This window comes from Macaca nemestrina, chromosome 13 (genome assembly GCF_043159975.1).
Source record: "Macaca nemestrina isolate mMacNem1 chromosome 13, mMacNem.hap1, whole genome shotgun sequence".
In the NCBI taxonomy this organism is placed as follows: Eukaryota; Metazoa; Chordata; class Mammalia; order Primates; family Cercopithecidae; genus Macaca; species Macaca nemestrina.
The window spans coordinates 33,408,295-33,430,427 of NC_092137.1; the positions used below are offsets into that span (position 1 = coordinate 33,408,295).

A 22,133-nucleotide genomic window follows, 5' to 3' on the forward strand; every position below is an offset into this window, starting at 1 on the left:
GTTTTGCAGTCCATGATAAGAATGTTTTCTGCTCAGGCTGAGTGCGGTGGCTCACACCTTTAATCCTAGCACTTTGGGAGGTCAAAGCCGGTGGATCACCTGAGGTCAGGAGTTTGAGACCAGCCTGGCCAACATGGTGAAACCGTGTCTTTACTAAAAATATACAAAAAAAAAAAAAATTAGCTGGGCATGGTGGCACACACCTATAATCCCAGCTACTCAGGGGGCTGAGGTAGGAGAATCACTTGAACCCGGTTCGTGGAGGCTGCCGTGAGCTGAGATCATGCCGTTGCACTCTAGCTTGGGGCCCAAGAACAAAACTCTGTCTTTAAAAAAAAAAAAAAATGAATGTTTTCCGTTCAAAATCGTAGAATCTGCAAGCTAGAAAGGACCTTCGAGATCATCTAGTCTTATTGCCTCATTTTGCCAGTTAAAGTTAGATGAATTCCAGAGTTAACATATTAAATATTTTCCCCTCCTGTAGTTTTTGTTTCTCTTGACTCTTTAAAAATTGTAGTGAACTTCACAGAACGTGAAATTAAGCACTCTAAAGAGAACAATTTAGTGGCATTTACTACATTGACGACGTAATGCAGCCTCCCCTTTATTCTTATCTTAAGCACATGCTTAGTTCCTGTTTTTAAATAATTCTTACTTGGTTAATGAAAAAAAAGTACTTTGTATGTATAATTTTAAAAAAATCAGCTTGTCAGATTGTTGCTTCAGAGTGGTATTTAAAGAGCAGGAAAGGGGAAATGAAGTGGTGTACCTGTCCTTGCAGCTGGAAAAATATGAAGTAGATCAGTTTGGAAATTTAACATGTGGAACCCTCTTTTCATTTGCCTCTTTGTTTATTGTGTTGTTCAGTCTTGTCTCTTATCAATTTTGGAAGTCTCATTCCTGATTTCCTCTGAAATTGCCTGGATATAAGACTTAATATATTTACTATGCCCCAGATACATTGGCAATCATTATTTTAAGGTTATTGTGTGTGGCACAGTTTAATACTATTACAATAGTATAAATGTTTGAATCCAGGTTTTAAAATGCAAAGGAAACCACTATTTTTATATTTCTACCCAACAAATCTTTCTTCATTTTGTCTTGCTACATAAACAGCAGTCTGTTGGGAAACTCTGGGAGTCACTAAAATGAGAAGGGTAACATTAGGTGAAGGTTGGGAGTGGGAACGTGGTTGGTCTATGGCCCGTGAGTCTCCTTAGAGTATTAACATTTACAGGAGTCCCACAGAATATAAACCTTGCCAAGACTTTAGACTTCATTACTTCCCTGTCCTCGACAAGTACAATTTAATTGAACATTAAGCAATTTGATCTCTTTCACCTAATAAATCGAGCAAATTCAATAAACATAAATCCTGCTAATGATGGAGCTGCCCCTGGTGGAGCTGAGCTCATCAGCATTCATGGTTATTACTCTCCCTGGAATTTTAGTCACAAATGCTTATTGCTGAACTCAGTGCTTACCTGATGCTTAAGGTCTAGGGAGTGTATTTAATAATTTTTTTCCCAGGGTTTCAGAAGGGCAGCTGGGGAGTAGAAAGAACATGGTTTGGCAAATAGACCACTTTAGGTTCAAATCCCTCACCTCACCTTGGGCAAGGCAAGTTATGCTATTAAAAAGTGTAGTTTACTTATTGGAAACAAAAGGAGCTAATTAGATTATTTCATAGAGTTCTGAGTTTTAAATGAAACAGTGTATGCAAAAGTAGCATCTGGTGCATAGGAACTTAATAGTGCATGTTAGCTAACTCTCCTGTTTTCAATTGTTCGGTAGCCTGCATCTACAGTAGTTAGCTCCCTAATGCTTTCTTTTTTTTTTTTTTTTTGAGACGGAGTCTCGCTCTGTCACCCAGGCTGGAGTGCAGTGGCGTGATCTTGGTTCACTGCAACCTCTGCCTCCCGAGTTCAAACATTTCTCCTTTCTCAACCTCCCAGGTAGCTGGGACTACAGATGCCTGCCACCACGCCCGGCTAATTTTTGTAGTTTTAGTAGAGACGGGGTTTCACCGTATTGTTCAGTGAACTCCTGACTGCAGGTGATCCACCTGCCTCGGCCTCCCAAAGTACTGGGATTATAGGTGTGAGCCACGGTGCCCAGCCTCGCTTCCCTAATGCTTTCTTATCTATTATATATGCTTATGACTCTCTCTGAGTTACCTTCCTTCCTCTTCTACCTAGTTAACCTCCTGGCTGCAGATGCTGTTTTCAAGCTGAAGCCTTTCCCAGCTCTTCCAGGACAACTTTAGTCATTGCCTCTGTGATCCTGATAAGATATTGCGTGTGCCCTGATTGACTATTGTCGCATCTTTCCGTACTCTCAAGCCCCACCCTGTCTGTAATATTCTCAGCTTTTGGTTATAGGAATGCATCAGCCAGTCAGTCACCGAATGAAGCAATGAATGAATCACTTTTAATAGAGCTAAGGCAAAGAGTACCATAATTCCGTGCAATAAACGGATAAACTAAGGCTCAAAGACACGTGTCCAGACCAAGGAACTAGGAAGTGGAGAAACAAGGACTAGAACCCAAGTCTTTTGATTCCAAGTGGTTGCAGTGTATCCAATTCTGCGTCGCGACGCCACATATTTTGGTTTCAGGGAAGGAGTGTTGCTGCCTATTGACCGGAGACTGTAAACAGGAATGTATTCCGGGATAAAAAGCAGGACAGACACCCAGGCAGACATCCAGTCTCACAGTGTTGTGGCAATACCAACGGAGGTCTCTCTTCCACCGTTCTTTACTGGTACAGAGTGGAATGTTCTGTAAATGGCCGACATTTTTCTAATTTCATATCTTTTGCTAATTTCATTTAAAGAAAAGTGCCCATTGGCCGGATGCAGTGGCTCATGCCTGGAATCCCAGCACTTTGGGAGGCTGAGGCGGGCGGATCTCAAGGTCAGGAGCTCAAGACCAACCTGGCCAACATAGTGAAACCCCATCTCTACTAAAAATACAAAAATTAGCTGAGCATGGTGGCGCACATCTGTAGTCCCAGCTACTCAGGAGGCTGAGGCAGAAGAATCACTCGAACCTGGGAGGCAGAGGTTGCAGGGAGCCGAGATTGCGTCACTGCACTCCAGCCTGGGCGACAGAATAGTGCCTGTTATAATGCTGGCTTCTCAGTCACTGGAGGAGACAGTCATTTCATTCTCTTTATCTCCTCCCGCTGTTTCCTAGTTGTGTGTTTTAAACACCATTGTCATTAATCCACGTTTAAACCTGTAAGAAAAATACCTGGTCTAGAAATTGTAGTAGAACGTGACCCACTTTTCTGTTTCTTTCTCTCTCTCTTTTTTTTTTTTTTTTTAGATAGGGTCTCACTCTGCTCAGGCTGGAGTGCAGTGGCACGATCACAACTCACTGCAGCCTGGACTTACCTGGGCTCAGATGATCCTGTAGCCTCAGTGTGCCACTATGCCTGGCTAATTTGTGAATACTTTTTTGTAGAGATGGGGTTTCACCATGTTGGCCAGGCTGGTCTCAAACTCCTGGGCTCAAGTGATCTGCCCACCTCAGCCTCCCAAAGTGCTGGGATTACAGGTGTGAGCCACTGCGCCCAGCACTGATCTGTTTTTCTTAATGCATGAGAATTGGTCCTTGTTTCTCTTATATTTGAAAATAACACAGTTCAAACTTCAGAGCATTGCATTTTTAGCCCTGATGTGTACAAAGCGAAATTGCAACCTCTCTACCATTTCTAAAAACAGCTGAATTTAATTTGCCTCAGTCAGAATTAAAACTTTACCTCCTGGTCTCCTCACATGCCAGGGTAGCATTGTGACATGTGACTGTCCAGACTGCCCTGCACATGTGTCTGTCATCAAGAATGGAGATTTCTTATAGTAAGGATAGAGTAATGTTCCTCCCATTGCTGCCAACAGCAGGGGCCCCACACCCACAGGCTCCAGGGGATAATTTGTAAACCTTTTCTTTTTTCAATTTAAGATGAAAAGCAACAGTATTTGTCATATGAATCAGCCATGCCAGGGAAATTAGTGTGATCAGTGGCCTGGATATTGTTTAGACCACTTAGCGATGGTGTTCCATAGCATCCCTTGTGTATCTTTCATAGCTTTGATCAAGAGCAAAGCATTTGCGTGATCAAGAGCTAAGCATTTGCACTTGGGGCATGGGGAATGCAGTGGATGGGGGAGGGTCTTTGAGGTGTGACTGGTTCCATTTCCTGTTCTTTTCCCATTGGTATTTGGCTAGATTCCAGATGGACACATTGTATGGGGTCTCAGATGGGACTGTCTCCAAAGTGCACCTCCCAGGGCAAGCCCTGCTAAGCAAAAACTTTTCCTCTGCACCAAGCCCCAGACAAGGAGGTGACTAATTGTTCTTGATGTCCATAAGTAAAGGGTGTTTTGGAGAAAGACAAAGATTCTGAGGATAGAAAATGTGTTCATCTCCACATGTTGAGCTGGATGAAGTAGCGGCCAAGAGTTTCTTGTGAGTTCTTGTAGGAAGTTAATGGAAATAATTCAGGGATCTTCTATTCTTGGGCTCTGTACTCTCAGCCAACCACAGTTCATGCAGTCCCCCAAGCTGGACTTTAGCAGTGACCTAGTCATAGAGATAACCAAGGCCAAGCCGCTGCCTAGCTAGAATGGGTTCTGCTTGTGGCTTGGGGTGCTCAGAGGTCCAGCACATGCTAGAAATTTGCCGTACCGAGATCCTAAAGAGGATGACTTGCCCAAGACATTAAAATATTTCCTGATATTCCCATTGCTTTCCTGAAAGATGGTGAAATCCACGTCTACAAACCTACTCTTTTCTATTAACGTATTCTCTATGTAAGACATTTCTGATTTAGGCCTATACTAAAAATGCTTGGACATCAGTTTTTCCCCTGTACTTTGAGTTCTGATGATCTAATGTTAAAATGTGCTATTGTTCATATTATCACTGTCCAACCAAGTAATTAAATCTACCAAGGCAGTCAAGTTTTGTGCCTTGTATGAGAGGAAGTCTAGGAAGACTCTGTTTACTGAGCTAGTTCCCCTCTACCTATTTAAAAACTCCAAATAGTCTTGAAACGAGATTTAAAAACACCTGTGGACCGTTCTTCCATTGCTCTTAATTCACTGCACAATTATTTGCCTGTCGATCACTGCTTTTATGTTTTGTTAACATTAAAATGTAAATCACTCACTCATTATAATACTGTCTTTAAAAAATTTTTTTTTCATTTATTTCCAGATGTTCACTAGGGACTTAGCGATGTCACCCACAAGAAAAAATTGGATTTTCCATTTTCTTGGTGCTTCAAATTTTAAAAATAGTTTCACAGTATTACCTCATTTTTTTACATGTCAGTAACACAGATGTAGACAAACAAGAATTCTTGTTCCTGTGTTACAGATGTGGAAACTGAGGCTTGCCCAGAACTGCTAAGCTAGGGAATAAGTGGTGCAATCAGGACTTGAGCCCCAGCTTCCACCTCCGAAGCCCATGTTCTTCCCATTACCCCACGATCCTGGCCGAGAATCAGGGCACATGTGCACAATGGCAACGGCAGCGTGGATGGATTAGGACAGACCTATGCAGGCTCCCAGAAAAATAACTCAAAATACATTTCCTGGTGATGACGGGACTGTAGCACATCTTCAGATACAAAAGAGAAGACGTGGTGCAGAAAGGATGTTTTGATCACTGACCAAAACTGTCTTGGAGCTTGGAATGTGAATGTGTTAGAGAAAAGTGAAGCAGCAAAGGGCAACACGCTCTAGCATTTTAAGAGGGAAAAAATGCATGGCAGGGGAAGAAAGGAAAGGAAGGAGGATGTGGAATATCCCAGAAATACCTCCCCCAACCCATGACCCTCCACTGTCCGCTTCCCTAGCCTAAGTCTAGTCAGAAGACTTCTTTAGGAACCATTTGGTAATTCCAAAAAACAACTTAGTGTTCTTTCTTGATGCCTTTGGGTATGTGCTTTTAAAAATTAATACAAAATATCTTTTTCTGCAACATAATTCCTACATACCTACTTAGTTTCAGTTCAGGTCCACCTTTTGCAGGGAGCTGTTCCTAAACATTGCATAGGAACAGGAGCCTGCCCTTCCTCTTCACCCTCATGTTCAGTCTTTTCCTGTGGCATTGCTGTAGAGTGACAGCTTAGAGACTCAAGCCCATCTCATTTCTTTGGTGGAGGAAGCATGTCTAGGGGAGTGCACTGGATTGAAGGTGGCTGTCCTGGCCAGGCCCTGATCATGGCATTCGATATCCCTGGACCTCAAGTCTCAGCAAGGCTTCTCTGACAGCCAACAGGCATCCAGCAGGATGCTCAGCCACCTCTGGATTTTGCTTTATAAAATAAGTACCTTGGCCAAGCACGGCAGCCCACACCTGTAATCCCAGCACTTAGGGAGGCCAAGGTGGTAGGATCGCTTGAGCCTAGAAGTTGAGACCGGCTTGGGCAACATAGTGAGACCCTGTCTCTACAAAAAATACAAAACTTAGCCAGGTTTGGTGGCTCGTGCCTATAGTTCCAGCTACTCAGGAGGCTGAGGTGAAAGGATCACTTGAGCCCAGAAGTTTGAGGCTGCAGTGAACCACGATACCACGATGGTGCCACTGCATTCCAGCATGGATGGCAGAGCGAGACCCTTTTGTTGTTTTGTTTTGTTTTGTTTTGTTTTTGAGATGGAGTCTCGCTCCGTCACCCAGACTGGAGTGCAGTGGCGCGATCTCGGCTCACTGCAACCTCTGTCTCCTGGGTTCAAGCGATTCTTCTGCCTCGGCCTCCCGAGTAGCTAGGACTATAAGTACGTGCCACCACACCCAGCTAATTTTGTGTTTTTAGTAGAGATGGGGTTTCACCATGTTGGCCAGGATGGTCTCCATCTCTTGACCTCGTGATCCACCCACCTCGGCCTGAGGTGGGAGCCACCGTGCCCAGCCGACCCTTTCTTTAAAAAATAATAAATAAAATTTTATTAAAAATAAGTACCAGGATTAATTCATTTTTAATATCTCCTCTAGATCACAACTGTGGATTGAATATAAAATATGGAACAAGTCTCTCTTTCAGATGTACAACAAATGTATATAAAAAATCATGGGAGAAGATGACCTCAGTTCTTGAAACTTATAAACATTTCAGCAATTTTGCTCTTGCAAAGAAATCCTTAATTCTGCGTTTTCAAACTTTAAGCAGAACTGACAGCCATTTGTGCTCTCTCTGTTTGAAGTAGTTCTTTTCTTTCGAGTCAAGAATCTTTTTCCAGGTTCGGCTGTTTCCTTAATGAAATTAATATTTCACACAGAATGGTTTCATGCAAAAGTGCTGGGACGTCTGGAGTCTGGATGTTGTTCCTGGAATGCTTCCACATAAGGAGAATTTTAGACAGGGAAGCCAGAATCCTACCCTATCCAGTGGTTCACGGTCTTTTCTGGCCTTACACTTGGTTTGGGCAATCCTCAGAATGTGTGTGTGCACGTGTGCACATGCATACACACACACCTTTGATTCTTCAGCCTCCTTCCTCCAGTCATTTAAGTAGGAGCTGATAAAAGAAAGCCTTCAGAGTTCACAGTATTGCCTTAGTGGTGTTTTTTTTGTTGTTGTTGTTGTTTTGTTTTGTTTTGTTTTTTGAATGTTATAAGAATAAACACAATAGAGGAAAATTCCAGGCAAATGTGGCCATTGCCTTGTGTGACTGCCAGGACACTCATGTCCATCTGGTCCTGGGGCCTGTAGCCTTGCCTGCACCTCACAGTCCTAACAGAGCTGTTGACATCCGTGGAGCCCCAGAATTTCGCCAACTGCTACATGTATCTTTGGAGAGTGTATTTTCTGGAACATACTCAGAACATGAAGTTGTCGTTTCTACAGTTTTCCTCCCTAGGCCTTCTCAGTAACTCTGTTCTTGAATGTAGGCAAGAGCCTGGGATCGTGAAAAGCATTGAAACCTCAGTAACCCCAGGACAAATGGAGAACCAAAATCCCATGCACTGGTGGGTCCTAGGGAGAGGAGTAAAGGGGAGTCTAGGAGTCAGGGGGCCATGGGGCTGACCAGTGTGGAACAGCGATACGGCCTCACGACGTGGAAACCACAGATGAGTCTAGCTGCGATGCAGAGATGCTAAGGACAGGAATTTCAAAGGAGCTGAGATCATTGCAGGAGAGACAAATGTGAAAACTGCACTCTGGAGCTTCATTTCTGACTTCAAATCACGTGCTGCCACACAGCAGCTGTCATGTAACCTCTCTGTGCTTTTGTTTCCTCACTGGTAAAATGGAGATGGTAGAACCTCTTCATAGGGTGGTGTGAGTGTTTTAGTGCATTGGTGTATATTAAGTGCTTAGAACAATGTAGCATACTCCCACCTCCCCCATGAAAGCTGTGCTCGCTAATCCAGGAGCACACTACTGTTCTTATTATCTTAATACCACTGCTGTTCTTGTTATCGTTATTGTTATGACTCTCAAAATTGCTATAATGCTATCCATAGGGACTGTAGAGTTATAATAGTGGCTACTAAATTTAAGCAGCATCCTTGCCTGGTGCTGTATCATTTTTGGACACCAGAGATACATTTTTTCCTGTCTATAGAGAGTGAAAAGGCACCACTCTGTCAGAATGACTACTTTCTACTTTTAAAATGTTTTTGATGATAACTCTTGATGGGTTTAGATAAAGCCATCCTTCCAAAAGGCCTGAAGCACTCTCAGATGGCTCCGTTTTTTCAGCCCTTTACTGCTCTGGGATGTGGTGTACCCACTGTTGAGCTAATATTTTTGATCTTCAATTTGGAACCCGAATTATGCTCTACAGCAGTCACTGTAGGTGGATGTATAAAATTCCCATCAAAAGGTATTCAGACACTTTCCAGGCTCCGTGGTATGCAGGAGATGGAGGCACATGTGGAAGGGTGCGCCTGCAGATTCCCGTCGCTCTGAGCTGCGAGGGGGTGGGGCAGGTGCGAGCCAACAGTGATGGGGCCTCACGCTGCTTGTCCACTCCTTAGATGACTATGCTCAGCTGTGTAACATCCCCGTGACGGGACGCCGGCAGCCATATGGACGGGACGCCTTGGTTGACTTCAGTGAACAGTATGCTCCAGAAGCCGATCCCTACTTCATCCAAGACCGTAAGCAAAATAACCTTGTTCCTTTGATGCTAAGTTGTGGTTGAAGATTAATCAGTGGTCCTCAAAATGTAATGGAAACTTTTTATCAATGCAGCATTTCTGTTCCCACCTCAGACCCGCTGGTCAGAAAGTCTAGGGTGGGACCCAGCCATCTTTGTTTCACAAGGGCAGTCCTTCTGCACGGGTGAGTGCAGAACCACTGCATCATTCATGAGCTGAGATCACACCACTGCACTCCAGCCTGGGCAACAGAGCGAGACCCTATCTCAAAACAAAACAAACAAAAAGAACCATTGCATCTGATGAATAGTCGTGCTGGTGGAGGTACTGTTATATTTATTTTTCTTAAGGTTTTGAGACAGAGTCTCACTCTGTCACCCAGGCTGGAGTGCAGTGGCACGATCTCAGCTCACTGCAACTTCCACCTCCCGGGTTCAAGCGATTCTCCTGCCTCAGCCTCCCAAGTAGCTGGGATTACAGGTGTGCATCACCACGCCCAGCTCATTTTTGTATTGTGAGTAGAGACTGGGTTTCACCATGTTGGTCAGGCTGGTCTTGAACTCCTGACCTTGTGATCCACCCGTTTCGGCCTCCCAAAGTGCTGGGATTATAGGCATGAGTCACCGTGCCCAGACTATCATTATATTTTCTATGACAAAATCATTTATTTGCTCTTTAAGTGGTGGACTAGTTTGAGGGCCAAGGTTTCCACAAGAGCCCAGTTATATTGCAGCCTTCTTTTCCTACAGGGAAATGGCAAATGTTAACTGTACAAGTTGATCATTATTATACATGTTTTAGAGTAGGAGGTAAGAAAAGAATTGCCCTTTTGGTCAGAAATGACTTTTTAAAATACATTGGTGAGGGGATTTATAGAGTAAGAAATAATGTGTGCCAACTTTTCCTGGATTAGTGAGCACAGCTTTCATGGGGGAGGTGGAAGTGTGTATCTGCAAATTGTGATCCCCTTTAGAACATCAGTGCTGTGTGAGGAAGCCTACAAACACACAAGCTCAAATCGGACTTTTCAAATGCAGACAATTTGAAGTCTGAAACGGCAGGAGGTCCACAATGAAATATTAGTATATAGTAGATAGTCTCACTTCAAGAACAAGAACAGGGAAACGCCCATTTCAGGAGCCTCATCCACAGCTCACAGAGGGACCATCCTCACATGTGTAGCTTCACCCCAATTTTTTTTTTTTTTTTGAGCTAGGGTCTCTCTCTGTTGCCCAGGCTGGAGTGCAGTGCCATGATCACAGCTCACTGCAGCTCTGCCTCCTGGGCTCAAGCGACCCTCCCACCTCCGTCTCCCGAGTAGCTGGGACTACAGGCATGTGCCACTGTGCATGGCTAATTTTTGTATTTTTTCCGTAGGGATGGGGTTTTCACCATGTTGTCCAGGCTGGTCTCGAACTCCTGGACTCAAGCGATTCACCCGCCTCAGCCTCCCAAAGTGCTTACAGGTGTGAGCCACCATGCCTGGCCTGCACCACGTTTTAAAGATAGGTAATTGCTGCCGACCAAAGAGTTTGACTTAGGACTTTAGAGAAGAGTGCAGTGGAGCTTTTCTCTGTCCTGGGCCCTGTCACCTGTGCATGAAGCATCCCAGCCAGGACCCAGTTCTGGGGCAGCAGCGTGAGATTTCTAGTTGAATTTAAGAGCTATTTCAGTTCTGCATCAAGAGCTTTTATTTTTTTTCCTTCCCTTCTCTTTCTCTTTTCCCTTTCTCTCCCTTCTTCATTCCCTGCTTGTCCTCCCTTCCCTTTTTTTTTTATTTTTTTTTTGAAGGATGTAGTGTATTGATCATCTAGTAGAATTAAGAATGTTTTAAAATGTCCATGATAAGAACATTCTGTTAATCCAGCTAGGCTGATTAACACACACCTGTGTAGCTGCCACCCAGGTCAGGAGCAGTGCCAGCCTCCAGAAGGCCCCTGGCGCCCTTTTCCACCCCCCTCCCTAGGGTAACCACTGTCCTGACTCCTAACACCATAGACGAACAACACTCTTTCTTTTCATCCACAACACATAACCACGCAGCACTTTATGAAATGGACCAGAATGCACTCACAGCTACAAGGCTGTGCACTTAGGGTTTGATGCTTCTCTGTATATGTTATGGGTCGGTAAACGTTTACTTAAGGAAAAAGGAAGGGAGAATTATTAAGGTTGAAAGAAAGCCCAGCTTGCCCCATAAATCAGGAATACCAGGTTAAGTCTATATGCAACTCTGACAAATCTGTGGCTTACAGCTTTCCTCCCTAGACCTCCTCAATAACTCTGTTCTTAAATGTAAGCAAGAGCCTGGGATCATGGAAAGCATTGAAACCTCAGTAAGCTCAGGACAAATGGAGAACCAAAATCCCATGCACTGATGGGTCCTGGGGGGAGGACTCAGTCTATAAGTCAGAACCCGCTATGGCATTATAGTTTGGATTCCAGGAATTTTCATGTTGAAATGTCTGGCTTATGTACCTTCTTTCTAATGCTGGCACTGCTTTAAAGCTCTTTTTTTAATTTACTACAAATGTTAAGAAATAAACATGTTGATGTCACATCAATTTCCTATTTAGCAACATAGGAAATTGAGATGCAGTTCCAAGACCTCCAGCTTGGACGATGTAATGGCCTTTACATTTCTTACAAGTTGCAGAGAAATATTTCCCCCTTCCCAGCCAGTTTTCTGACCTCCAGCAAGGGCTTTTGGGCCCTGCTGCAAAAATGATCGTGTTGGGTAGATAGTAACATAGATGGAGGCTGAGTGAGGTTTCTCATCACCTTTATGGTTCACCGTCTCTGTTACCTGTCGGGAGAGCAGTACTTCTAAAACTGGAATTTACTAGAGCAGAGAATAGGCAAACATTTTTTCTATAAAGGGCCAGGCAGTAATTTTTTTTTCTTTTTTGAGACCAAGTCTTCCTCTGTTGCATAGGCTGGAGAGCAATGGCACAATCTTGGCTCACTGCAACTTCCACCCCCTGGGTTCAACTGATTGTCCTACCTCAGCCTCCTGAGTAACCCTGGGATTTTAGGCATGCACCACCACGCCTGACTAATTTTTGTATTTTCAGTAGAGATGGAGTTTCACCATGTTGGCCAGGGTGGTCTTGAACTCCTAACCTTGTGATCCACCTGCCTCAGCCTCCCAAAGTGCTGAGATTACAGGTGTGAGCCACCACACCCGGCCCAGATGGTAAAATTTGTAGGCTTTGCAGGCCATGTGGGTTCTGCTGTAGGTATTCAACTCTGCTGTCGTTTCACAAAAGCAGCCCTTAGATAGCACAGCAGCAAATGGGCGTGACTATGTTTATTTACAAAAATAGGTAGCAGGTCAGATTTGGACCAGAGACTGTAGTGTCCTGACCTGTTTTAGAGTCCTGAAGAAGTATTTTGGGGAGCCTGCCTGATGTGTGGGAAGTTTCAAGTTTTACTTTTTATAATTTCTGTAATAATAAAAAATGTATTAGCTGTGAAGTAAAAATGATTTTGCTGTGATACATGGGATCTGAAGACATTGTCATAGATTAAATCTTTATTTTTTGTCAGTGTTTCTTAACTGGCTTTGAGTATGTGGTGTCACTTTTTTTTTTTTTTTTTTTTTTGAGAATAGGAGTCTCACTATATTGCCCAGGCTGGTCTTCACTTCATGGGCTCAGGAGATTCTCCTGCCTCAGCCTCCTGAGTAGCTGGGACTCTTTTTCTCCTTTAAAGTTTTAAAATGGGCCTGCCATGGATGTATTACTTGATTTTTTTAATGGTACAAATTTTTTTAACTTTTAGGTTCAGGGGTACATGTAAAGGTTTGTTACATAGGTAACATGTCATGGGGGTTTGTTGTACAGATTATTACATCACCCAGGTATGAAGCCCAGTACCCAATAGTTACCTTTTCTGCTCCTCTCCCTCCTCCAACCCTCCACTAGTATCTATTGTTTCCTTCTTTTTTTTTTTTTCTTTTTTTTTTTTTGTGGTATTTTGTTACATGAGTAAGTTCTTTTTTTATTATTATTATATTATACTTTAAGTTTTAGGGTACATGTGCACAACGTACAGGTTTGTTACATATGTATACCTGTGCCATGTTGGTGTGCTGTACCCATTAACTCATCATTTACATTAGGCATTTCTCCTAATGCTATCCCTCCCCACTCCCCACACCCCACGACAGGCCCCGGTGTGTGATGTTCTCTGCCACGTGTCCAAGTGTTCTCATTGTTCAATTCCCACCTATGAGTGAGAACATGCGGTGTTTGGTTTTCTGTCCTTGCAATAGTTTGCTCAGAATGATGGTTTCCAGCTTCATCCATGTCCCTACAAAGGACATGAACTCATCCTTTTTTATGGCTGCATAGTATTCCATGGTATATATGTGCCACATTTTCTTAATCCAGTCTATCATTGATGGATATTTAGGTTGGTTCCAAGTATTTGCTATTGTGACTAGTGCCGCAATAAACACATGTGTGCATGTGTCTTTATAGCAGCATGATTTGTACTTTGGGTACATACCCAGTAATAGGATGGCTGGGTCAAATGGTATTTCTAGTTCTAGATCCTTGAGGAATTGCCACACTGTGTTCCACAATGGTTGAACTAGTTTACAGTCCCACCAACAGTGTAAAATTGTTCCTATTTCTCCACATCCTCTCCAGCACCTGTTGTTTCCTGACTTTTTAATGATTGCCATTCAAACTGGTGTGAGATGGTATCTCATTGTGGTTTTGATTTGCATTTCTCTGATGGCCAGTGATGATAGCATTTTTTCATGTGTCTGTTGGCTGCATAAATGTCTTCTTTTGAGAAGTGTCTGCTCATATCCTTTGCCCACTTTTTGAGGGGGTTGTTTGATTTTTTCTTGTAAATTTGTCTAAGTTATTTGTAGATTCTAGATATTAGCCCTTTTGTCAGATTGTAAAATTGTAAATTTGGTAGATTGTAAAAATGTTCTCCCATTCTGTAGGTTGCCTGTTCACTCTGATGGTAGTTTCTTTTGCTGTGCAGAAGCTTTTTAGTTTAATTCGATCCCATTTGTCAATTTTGGCTTTTGTTGCCATTGCTTTTGGTGTTTTAGTCATGAGGTCCTTGCCCATGCCTGTGTCCTGAATGGTATTGCCTAGTTTTTCTTCTAGAGTTTTTATGGTTCTAGGTCTAACATTTAAGTCTTTAATCCATCTTGAATTAATTTTCATACAAGGTGTAAGGAAGGGATCCAGTTCCAGCTTTCTACATATGGCTAGCCAGTTTTCCCAGCATCATTTATTCAGCATCATTTATTAAAGAGGGAATCCTTTCCCCATTTCTTGTTTTTGTCAGATTTGTCAAAGATCAGATGGTTGTAGATGTGTGGTATTATTTCTGAGTTCTGTTCCATTAGTCTGTATCTCTGTTTTGGTACCAGTACCATGCTGTTTTGGTTACTGTAGCCTTGTAGTATAGTTTGAAGTCAGGTAGCATGATGCCTCCAGCTTTGTTCTTTTTGCTTAGGATTGTCTTGGCAATGGGGGCTCTTTTTTGGTTCCATATGAACTTTAAAGTAGTTTTTTCCAATTCTGTGAGGAAAGTCATTGTTGTTTCCCTCTTTGTATTTATAAGTTCTTATCATTTAGCTGCCACTTACAAGTGAGAGCATGTGGTATTTGATTTTCTGTTCCTGCTTTAATTTGCTAAGGATAATAACCTCCAACTCCATCCATGTTCCTGCAGAACACATTATCTCATTCTTTTTTATGGCTGCATAGTATTCCAGGGGTATATGTACCATATTTTCTTTTTTATCCCCCAAACTTATACCAAATCTCATTTAGTCTTTACAAGGTAGAAAAGTGTTCGTTCATTACAAAATACTTCCTACTGAGTGCAGGCATTGTGTTCAACATTGGGTCTGCCATTCTACATAGCATTGTTTCTCTATTTTTAAATGAGGAACCTGGTTTCAGCAAAATCAAGTGACTTGGCCAGGGTCACAGGCATGAGCAGAAGACCCAGTTCCTCTGATTCAAATACCATGGTTCATTTCCACAAAATAAGCCTATAATTGAGTGGGGCTTTAGAGATCATAAAATTCAGTGCTTTTATTTCATAAGTGAGGAAAATAAGCTTTCTGCCCAAGTTTATAATGTACACATAGTGAAATGGGAATGGGAACTCACGTCCCCCAGTACCAGTGTATTGTTCTTACCCAAAGAGATAATTTAACATTCTCTTATTGTATATTTTTAGATCATGTCTAAAACCCACTTTCTTCTCTGAAGGGCATGTTCTAAAGTTTCTTCTTCACCTCTCTCCTCTCAGGGCACCTAATCTTAGAATATAAGAGAAACTCTGACCAAATTTGTCTCCATGTTGACCCCAGGCACTTTAGTCATTGTTGAAACTTCTTTTTGGTTGTTGTTAAGAGAAGTAAGTCTTTATTTTCGTGTTTAGGAAAAAAAGAAAAAAAGAAAAAAAAAAAAAACTGGCTAAGTTGATTGCTCTTTGGTGACCAATGAGACCAAACTCCCTATCCTTGTCCAGTTCCTCCGAGTTAGACCTTATTGCCCTCCATAAGCAATGATATTTTGCTGCCCCCTGCGGTTCCACTGGAGAATTACTTCAAAGGCCAGATAGAAATTTCTAGCCATATTTTATTTTTTTGAAGCTACTTCGTGGTACTATTGGGAAGAGAGAGGAGATGAGAGGCCACATGACAGTGTGTTGGGTCACTGTGGATTTATGTTTAGAACTTTCCTCTGCAAAATGAGAACTAAACACTCTTGATGCCTAGCTAAATTGTTTTTATATCACAAAAACTCTAAAATCTAGCTCTGACTTGGTTTCAAGAGATCTAAACTATAAAAAGAGCCAAACAAGAGTTTCTTTGTTTCCTTAAAAAAAGACTTTTTGTTTTTTGTTTTTGTTTTTGTTTGTTTTTTTGACAGAGTCTCGCTCTGTTGCTCAGGCTGGACAGTGGCTGTGATCTCAGCACACTGCAACCTCCACCTCTCAGGCTCAAGCGATTCTTCTGCCTCAGCCTCCCGAGTAGCTGGGATTACAGGCGTCCACCACCACGCCCAGCTAATTTTTTGTATTTTTAGTAGAGACAGGGTTTTACCATGTTGGCCACGCTGGTCTTGAACTCCTGGCCTCAGGTGATCCGTCCGCTTTAGCCTCCCAAAGGGCTGGGATTATAGGCACAAGCCCAGACTTTTGGTTTTCTAAACACAAGTATGATGTTCTTTCTCATTTATCAGGATGTTTTGAGGCCGTTTTACTGAGTTTGTCCTTTGATCCCCTGGGAGCCCTTTTGTAAGGCTCATTCCGTAGCCAGAGCAAACAAACACATGGCAAGGCCAGCCTGCTTCTCCCTGGTCTTACAAACTCCAGCTGAAAATGTATTGCCTCACACTCTTACGGACTTTCCTAGCAAATGCTTACTAGACTCCAATAGTGAATTCTGTCGGTTCTGTCCTGAGAATCTGACATTTGCCCTACTGGGAACTCAGGAAGTTTGGAACTTTGGATGAACACTTTTAATAATTAAGATCAAAAACAAAAACCGTAGTTGCTTTCTCATTTTATGTGATTTTAACATAGAACATCAGAATTCAAAATATGAGGCTACTCTGCACAAAATGTATAAATTCTTTTATTTTTATGCTATTTTACACAGCTACGTTCAGCATTTCTATTGCTAACTTTAAGATGTCTGAAATATATATGGACATATATATGTCTATTTAGGAAATGAACCATCATCTAAATATCGTTTAAAAAATGGTGTAGGACGTTGAAAAGGTCTAACTTAGCTTCTGCCCTTTCCTTTTCAGGTTTTCTAAATAGCTTTGAGGAGTTACAGGCTGAGGAATGCGGCATCCTCAATGGATGTGAAAATGGTCGCTGTGTGAGGGTCCAGGAAGGTTACACCTGTGATTGCTTTGATGGGTATCACTTGGATACAGCCAAGATGACCTGTGTCGGTAAGAATGACATGTGTTTTATGGGACATTAATTTTTTCCTGACACCCCCATGTCCATACCTCAGTCAGTAAAGAACATTTAAGATAGATTTGCTGAGTTTCAGTTTGGGAAGACAAGAAAAGTTCTGGGGATGTACATTAAGTACAGTATGAATATACTTAATGCCACTGTATACTTAAAAATGGTTAAAATGGTAAATATGCTCTGTATATTTTACCACAATTCTTTTTTTTTTTGAGATGGAGTTTTCAGGCTGGAGTGCAATGGGGTGATCTTGACTCACTGCAACTTCTACCTCCCAGGTTCAAGCAATTCTCCTGCCTCAGCATCCTGAGTAGCTGGATTACAGGCTTGCGCCACCACACGTGACTAATTTTGTATTTTTAGTAGAGACGGGGTTTCACCATGTTGGTCAGGATGGTCTTGAACTTCTGACCTCAGGTGATCCGCCCGCCTTGGCCTCCCAAAGTGCTGGGATCACAGGTGTGAGCCACCTTACCCAGCCTACCACAATTCTTTTTAAAAAGAAAGAGTTGGTGTTTCATTTAGGACAATGAGGATTGAAAAAAAAAAAAAAAAAGAATCCAAATAGTGGTAAATATTGGAGGAAAGGCCAGAATATCCCAGATAATCACTTTGACTCTTAAATTTAGCTTTTGATTTCAGCAAGTAATGATTTCCTTGAATACTTGACACTAGCATAAGGGAGTGTAGACATCTGCAAAAAGTACAACTTCCTAGTAACCATTTGAATGAAACTCCTCCCAAAGCTGTCATGTTGCCCCACCTCTTACATTGAAAAGAACAGGAAACATACGTTTAACCTTCTCTGTGTGACCTAGTGTTGTCTTTCAGAGCCTGTTTGCCACAAGTTTTTCTTTTATTTTTCTTCCCCCTCTTTTTTTTTTTCTTTGAGACCGAGTCTCTCTCTGTCACCCAAGCTTGACTGCATTGACTGCAGTGGCCGGATCTCAGCTCACTGCAAGCTCTGCCTCCTGGGTTTACGCCATTCTCCTGCCTCATCCTCCAGAGTAGCTGGGACTACAGGCGCCCGCCACCTCGCCCGGCTAGTTTTCTGCATTTTTTAGTAGAGACGGGGTTTCACCGTGTTAGCCAGGATGGTCTGGATCTCCTGACCTCGTGATCCGCCCACCTTGGCCTCCCAAAATGCTGGGATTACAGGCGTGAGCCACCGCGCCCGGCCTCATCTCCCTGTTGAAGCAATCCTTTTGCCCCCTTTGCTTTTGTGAGTTTTAATCCACGGTGTGTCTTTAAAATAGGTAACCTACGTTCTTAACAGATGTTTCAAGTGAGTGAGAGCCTAAATGGATCTCATGTAGAAAGAGGTCTGCGAATGTTACGGAAGGCTTTAGAGGGGCTGTATGGAGAGGTCTCTGCTTAGGTATCTGGTTCCTCTTGACAAATCTAGCAGTTCCTCCACACCTGTAGGAAGGAATTTGGAAGGAATATAATTCCTCTAACTTTCTTGAGGTTCTACTAGAAAATGTCAAGCTCACAAAATGCTCATGCTGTGCTAGATAACAGGGAAAGAAGTTCTAGGACCTCCCTGATAATCTACCTCTTTAAGATCTAAAAAGTCCCCTTTATCTTGTCTGTGGTTGAAGCAAGGTGGAGATAGCTTGCTTACTTGGGGTGGTTGGGGGAAGGGCAGCGTTTAGGCTGCCTCGATGCCTCAGGTAAGCCTCAAGTAGGTTATGTGTCCTCACAGAGCAATATCAAAGATTGTTTACCTGCATCGTTTGACTTATTGCAGATGTAAATGAATGCGATGAGTTGAACAACCGGATGTCTCTCTGCAAGAATGCCAAGTGCATTAACACCGAAGGTTCCTACAAGTGTTTGTGTCTGCCAGGCTATGTACCTTCTGACAAGCCGAACTACTGCACTCCGTTGAATACCGCCTTGAATTTAGAGAAAGACAGTGACCTGGAGTGAAACGGAATCTACATAACCTAAGCCCATATACTCTGCACTGTGTAAAGGAAAAGGGAGAAATGTATTATACTTGAGACATTGCACCTAACCCGGAAGGCTGGAAATACAGAAACAGCATGGAGTTGCAAGTCCTCTGAAGACAATGAGAGGACTTAGGATGAGCCCAACAGGTGTGGCAGACCAAATGGACATTTCTCTGAAAAACCAGTATATATAGTCTGTTCATATGTAAAATTCAGTGGAAGAGAGGTGGAACAGTGCTGTTATTTTCAACAGAAGGTTGTATTATTATGTTGTTTTGTTTTTTTTACTATTGCTTGATTAAATTTGGCATTTAAATAGTGGTGGAAATATTTTATATAATTTTCATTTTTTGGTTGTGCAGTTCCTTGGCTACTGTTTTTCTTTTCCTTCAGTTTTTTTAAACTCTCAAATGAAAAAGTCTTCGATAAAATATTGTTAAGCTCTATTATAAATATTGTTACACAGGGTTATGCAATTCCTGGCCTGGAGCATTTTTGAAATTCAAATTGTTTGTCCTGTGGAGCAGGCAGTGATTTTGTTTCAAAACTTTTATACACATTTGGAGAAAAGTACTTTATATTTTCAGTGTTTTGTTCGATGTTAATGTCCATTCTTAGCCAAGCTGCTAGCAGGTGTCAATTGGATCCCTTTCCTTCACTGAAATGGAAGAGTTTATAAGCTTACGTTAGTATTGTAATATGTAAAGTAAGCCCAACAAAAATTTTTTAAAATTTGATGATCCCCAATATATCTACCATTGTATGTTAAAGTGAAATAAATCACCATTTTTGTAGAAAAAATTCTACCTGAGAGTAATTGTCAATGAGTACACGTGTATAAGTTGTATCCCACTCTCCCCACTTTTATTTTTACCAGTGGTCTTCTGTTAACGTGGAGTCTTTTACAAGTTAAACATTAAATGTGTTAGATCTTGTTAGGGGCTAAGTAGTTTCCCCTAACATTCATATGTTGGAATTTTAACCTCTAATACTTCAGAAAGTGACTAGATTTGGAGATCGGATCTCTAATGAGGTAATTAAGGATAATGAGGTCATTGGTGTGGCCCTAATCCAATAGGACTGCTGTCCTTGTGTCACTCATAGAAGGGATCTGAGTTACCAGTGGCGAATCTGTACAGGTCTGCAGCAACCTCAATTCTTGCCTTCTCAGAAGAAAGAATTTGACTGAGGGGCATAAGGCAGAAAAAGAGATCAGGCAAGTTTCAGAGCAGAAATGGAAGTTTATTTAAAAAGGTTTTAGACCAGGAAAGAAAGGAAAGTTCACTTGGAAAAGTGGGCACCTGAAGGTCAAGTGCAGTGTTTAGCCTTGAACCTAGCTAGGATTTCACAGGCTGGCCCCTTTCCCATGATTCTTCCCTCAGAGTGGGCTGCCTGCGCACACACAGCGCCCTCCTTACACTTGGGAAGTGAGCACACACAGTGTTGAGGAAGCTACACACGCCCGTCTGGGGCTTTCTTCCCTTTTCTGGTGGTGTGCCCCTGGAAGGTCATACTCCGCCATCTTGTCCTTAATGTTCATACCCAGGAAGTTGCATCTCTTTGGCACCTGCATTCAATTAACACTTCAGTGCAGCAGGTGTGGGCCATCAGGAAGTAGCCCCTCCCTGGCCTCGGCTGCCAGTTGCTCACTTTTAGAGAGGCAGTGTGGTCACTGCCGAACCATCACCTGACGTTCCTAGTGGATGGGGGAAGAACCTCATGCCTGTCTGACTACCTGGAACACGTAGAAGAAGAGATTAGGACACAGATACACAGGAAAGACCCTGTGAAGACACAGGGAGACAGTGACCATCTGCAAGCCAAGGAGACAGGCCTCAGAAGAAATCAACCCTGCCCAAACTGAACTCCAACCAACGGCTAGCCTCCAGATTTGAGAGAAAATAAATTTGTTGTTTAAGCCGCCCAGTTTTTGGTACTTTGTTACGGCAGCCCTAGCAAACTAAAATACATATCACAGGAAAAATGAAGAATAGCTTTCCCAGTTCCAGTCCTGCTTACACAACCACGGTAATGCCATTGTTTCATAACTTTAGCTGAAATTCACTTTTCCTTGAAAAAGCATCTGAGTTTTTAAAAACAAACTATGGCTAGGCATATCCAGCAGAAATGTCTGCCCACGTAACCTTTTTTCTGAAAAGTTTTGCATTTTAACAACTACAGTAGGCCGGGCGCAGTGGCTCACGCCTGTAAATCTCAGCACTTTGGGAGGCCGAGGCAGGTGGATCACCTGAGGTCAGGAATTTGAGACCAGCCTGGCCAATGTGGTGAAACCCCATCTCTACTAAAAAAAAAAAAAAAGAGAGAAAATTAATTAGCCGGGCATGGTGGCAGGAGCCTGTAATCCCAGCTACTCGGGAGACTGAGGCAGGAGAATCGCTTGAACCCGGGAGGCAGAGGTTGCAGTGAGCCAAGATCGTGCCACTGCACTCCAGCCTGGGCAACGAGAACAAAACTCTGTCTCAAAAATAACTAAATAACTACAGTGGGCAGAATAATGACACCCCAAAGATGTCCGTGTCCTAATCCTCAGAACCTGTGGGTATGTTACCTTCCATGGCAAAGGGGAAGTAAGGTTATAGATAAGCTGTTAATCACCTGGCCTTAATAGGAAGATTATCCCAGATTATGTGGGTGGGCCCAATGTAATCACAAGGGTGATTTCATTGTGATTATACTGGGCCTACCCAGATAATTTGGTGATTTCTTCCAAAAGGAAGAGGACCTTAAAAGTGGAAAGAGGCCAGTCATGGTGGCTCACACTTACAATCCCAGCAATTTGGAAGGCCAAGGCAGGTGGATCACTTGAGCCCAAGAGTTTGAGACCAGCCTGAGCAACATGGTGCAACCCCATCTCTACAAAAAATAAAATTAAAAAAAATTAGTTGGGGATGGTGGTGCACACCTGTAATCCAAGCTACTTGGGAAGCTGAGGTGGGAGGATTGCTTGAGCCCAGGATGTAGAGGCTGCAATAAGCAGAGATTGTACCACTGCACTCCAGCCTGGGTGACAGAGTAAGACTTTGTCTCGGGGGGGGAAAAAAATGTGAAAGAGGAA

The 22,133-nt window shown here is 42.7% G+C and overlaps 1 protein-coding gene across 18 annotated transcripts in view; it reads left to right on the forward strand.

Moving 5' to 3' along the window:
• The window catches only part of LOC105464817 (latent transforming growth factor beta binding protein 1), a 445,139-nt gene extending 425,280 nt beyond the window's left edge, over nt 1-19,859 (forward strand). For 8 of the 18 annotated variants that reach the window (XM_024787691.2, XM_024787692.2, XM_011712889.3 and 5 more), the window contains 3 exons: nt 8,997-9,119; nt 16,928-17,077; nt 18,853-19,859. In XM_024787691.2, the coding sequence (XP_024643459.2) occupies nt 8,997-9,119; nt 16,928-17,077; nt 18,853-19,034 (455 nt within the window). In that variant the 3' untranslated portion in view covers nt 19,035-19,859. The remainder of the gene's footprint in view (nt 1-8,996; nt 9,120-16,927; nt 17,078-18,852) is intronic. The other 10 variants (XM_071076487.1, XM_071076485.1, XM_011712895.3 and 7 more) reach the window with 3 other exon arrangements.
• The last annotated feature ends 2,274 nt before the right edge of the window (nt 19,860-22,133 follow it).